At 45.0% G+C, this 3,355-nt stretch overlaps 1 protein-coding gene across 1 annotated transcript; it reads left to right on the forward strand.

Annotated features, from left to right (window-relative positions):
- Positions 1 to 1,827: 1,827 nt before the first annotated feature.
- On the forward strand, positions 1,828 to 2,178 carry LOC117864572 (uncharacterized). The gene has a single exon (XM_034748702.1). The coding sequence runs from the start codon at positions 1,828 to 1,830 to the stop codon at positions 2,176 to 2,178; it is 351 nt and encodes a 116-aa protein (XP_034604593.1).
- The last annotated feature ends 1,177 nt before the right edge of the window (positions 2,179 to 3,355 follow it).

The following is a 3,355-nucleotide window of genomic DNA, read 5'->3' on the forward strand; positions in this document are numbered from 1 at the left end:
GAAGCAGATCTTCTGTTCCGATTACTGAACTCTATATACTTCCTCATAAAAAATTCCATGCTTGTACTATATGTAGTTTTCTTACTTCATGTTGCAAATAAACACTACATGGCTACTAATATGTGATGTTACTAAATGAAATTTAATTTTAGCAATTTCCCAATAATCCATAGAGAAAAAATAAGGGTGGTGCGGCAATGCGCGCCTATCCACTACTCAATTCTATTCTGGATGACATTTCTGTTTTCATCTTGTAAGGCAAGGAGTCAGTTCTGGTCCACTTGTTCCCGAGTTGAGTTTAATTATCTAGTTTCCTAAATTAATCATCTTGTAAGCTGGACTCTCATCATGGTCTCAGTTAGATAGCAAATTAAACACGGAGGCTGAGACATTAGTTATATCCTCGTAATTTCAGAGAATTGGATGCTAAATCTAACAATGTAACGAGCTAGGTTTTCTTGTATGATTTTTCAATCTGGATTCAAAGCGGAGCAGCTAACCTAGCTATACTTAAAGTGAAAATCCGCTGAAGCAATATTAGCTGTTGCGCCGGCGATGGAACATGTCCTCTTTGCACAGTCCATGCGCATCGCCTATCAGATTAACTGGGACATGGTCCTCGACGTGCTGGTGACCGGCTTCACAGTCGCGAGGACAAGGTACACCGGCTACACAAGAGCCCGTGCGTCTGTTGCTGGGACTCCAACCCAATGTCGCTGCACCCGAGCCACCGCAGCAGCCGGAAAGGAAACGGACTGCAATATACCAATATAGAACCTATGAAATGAGAACCTCTAAAAAAATCATAAAAGCGACAACATCAATATAGACGCTAAGCAACCATACTGTTTTCAAAAAAACATAAATAACTATACAAGAATAATAAGCTGAGAAACCCGTAGCAACGCACGGTCATTTCTACTAGTGCAAAATAAAATTAAAGGCCATTGGCAAACAATGAAATCATTAGAGGCCCAACTTAGAGCCCAGCCTAAGTTTTAGTTAATAGGCCCAGCAAGTCATCAACCGCAAGGCTTCTAGAGAAAACACATTGCCATCATTGCTCAATTTCATTCGGAAAACGGTTGCAGCCCACCAGAATGGCTAGAATTGGCCAGAATTGATCCGGGTTGTTCATGCTGTTTTCTTGACGGAGCGGAAGGTTCCTGCAACGCTAGCTGCTTGCGGTGCGAAATGAAATGAAATTTACATGTAATTTGGTAGAGCTCTGTTCCATTAACTAAAGGGACTACCATCTGACGGCTTATTCAATCCACCCAATTTCAGCCCTAGGAAAATTCGGGACTATTTAGCTTTCATATGAACCATTTTTAAACAAGTTTGTTTGAATTAACATAATTTCATATAATATTGGTATGAAATAAAAATTGTCCTTAGATATGCAACAAATTTTCTCATGTTTGGCTGACTATTCTGAAAATGATGTGCTAGGAAACTGAGGGCAAGTTAGCAGGGCGTGTCATCACTACTGCTTGCTGAATGTCCTGCCGTGACTCACAATGGCATATAATTGTTAGATAACGTGGTATGTAACAAACCTTTGTATGCGGCAAGCTGTTAGGATTGTCTGTTAGTTGTGCGTATAGTTAGAGATAGAGTTGTAGTATATCTTGTACTCTCAACAACTAACAGCCAATGCCTAGAGACTTGCACGCCAAGCTTGTGATCCACATGAGGGGAGTTTCCTTGCCCTATTTAACACGAAGCCGCCGGCCAGGGAGAGGTACGGCATTCCACTCATTCTTCCTTGCGCCTCTGTTTGCTTTCAAGGTAATCAAAGCCACAACAACAGATTAGATTAGATCCATGTCAGCTTCCTCCTCCACTGCCATCATGAATCCCCCTATTGGCATCATCATCACCGAGAAGTTATCGAAGAACAACCACGGCGTGCAGGTCCTCACCGCCATTCGAGGAGCGCGTCTGGTGGGGCACCTCACCGGTGTCGCCACAACTCCTGCAGCCGTGAACGACGGCAAGGAGGGTGACAAGATAGTCAAGGTCGCCAATCTGGCGTACGAAGAGTGGTACACCACAGATCAGCAGGTGCTTGGCTTCGTTCTCGCCTCGCTGACCAAAGAAGTTCTTCCCCAAGTGTCGGCCAAAGAGACTGCAACAGAGTTGTGGATGGCCATTGAGGCGATGTTCATGTCTTGAACGAAGGTGCGCGCCCTCAACACTCGCCATGCTCTTGCAACTGCCTAGAAGGGTGATCAATCTGTTATGGAGTATGTGGGCAAGATGAGGACTCTAGGTGACGAGATGGCCACCGCTGGAAGACCTCTTGAAGATGCTGAGCTCATGGAATACATCATCATGGGCCTTGATGAGTTCTTCAATCCAATTGTCTCTGCTCTAGTGGCAAGAATGGAGAGCATGTTTGTAGACGATCTATACTCTCAACTGCTCGCCTTCAAAACCCTCACAGAGATCATCAGCGGGGATGGCGGCTTTGGTTCACCTGCCAATATGGCAAACCAGGGTGGTCGAGGTGGCCATCGAGGCCACGGTGGCTATGGCCATAGATATGGCAACGGGCACTGTGGACACAGCAATGGAGGCAACTACACCGACAATGGCAGCAACAACAACAATTCCTCACACCAGAACACTGGCGCGGGGCTTGGCTGCTTCAACAACTAACGTGGCTGCAACAACAGCAGCTCCTCATGCCCTACGTGCCAGGTTTGTTTGAAGGTTGGCCATACTGCAGATCATTGCTGGCAGGTTTGAAGAAGACTATGTGCCCGAAGAACACGATGTCGCAGCTGCAGGAACAAGCTCCTACAATGTCAACAAAAAATGGTATAGTGACATAGGCACCACCAACCACATCATAGGAGAACTTGAGAAGCTAGTAGTTCATGACCAACAAGGATTTAAGCCTAGGGCCACTAGGGCCATTGCCCTAGTCGTTGACCCATTTTCTCCACATGAGTATACTGTAGCACAAAGAGGCCTGGCTCCAGCCAGCCCATCAGCCCACTGAGTGGCCCTAGGCATTGGGCCAGTCTAGCTCCGCCACTGTTAGTGACGAGTAAAATGGTGCAGAAAGAAATCCATACTGCTAATGGTGCAGGTATGAACATTAAACCTATTAGTCAATCAACAATTCACACTCCAAATCGAGATCTTCTTAAAAATATTCTTTGTGTTCCATCCACTAAAAAGAATCTCGTTTCTATACATCGTCTTGCATTTGATAACAATGATTTTGATCAATTTCATCATGATTTCTTTTATATAAAGGATCAGGACATGAGGAGCACTCTTCTTAGAGGATCATGTCAACATGGGCTGCACCGTCTTCCTTCGGCATTTGCCACAAAGCAAG

This window comes from Setaria viridis, chromosome 7 (genome assembly GCF_005286985.2).
Source record: "Setaria viridis chromosome 7, Setaria_viridis_v4.0, whole genome shotgun sequence".
NCBI lineage: Eukaryota > Viridiplantae > Streptophyta > Magnoliopsida > Poales > Poaceae > Setaria > Setaria viridis.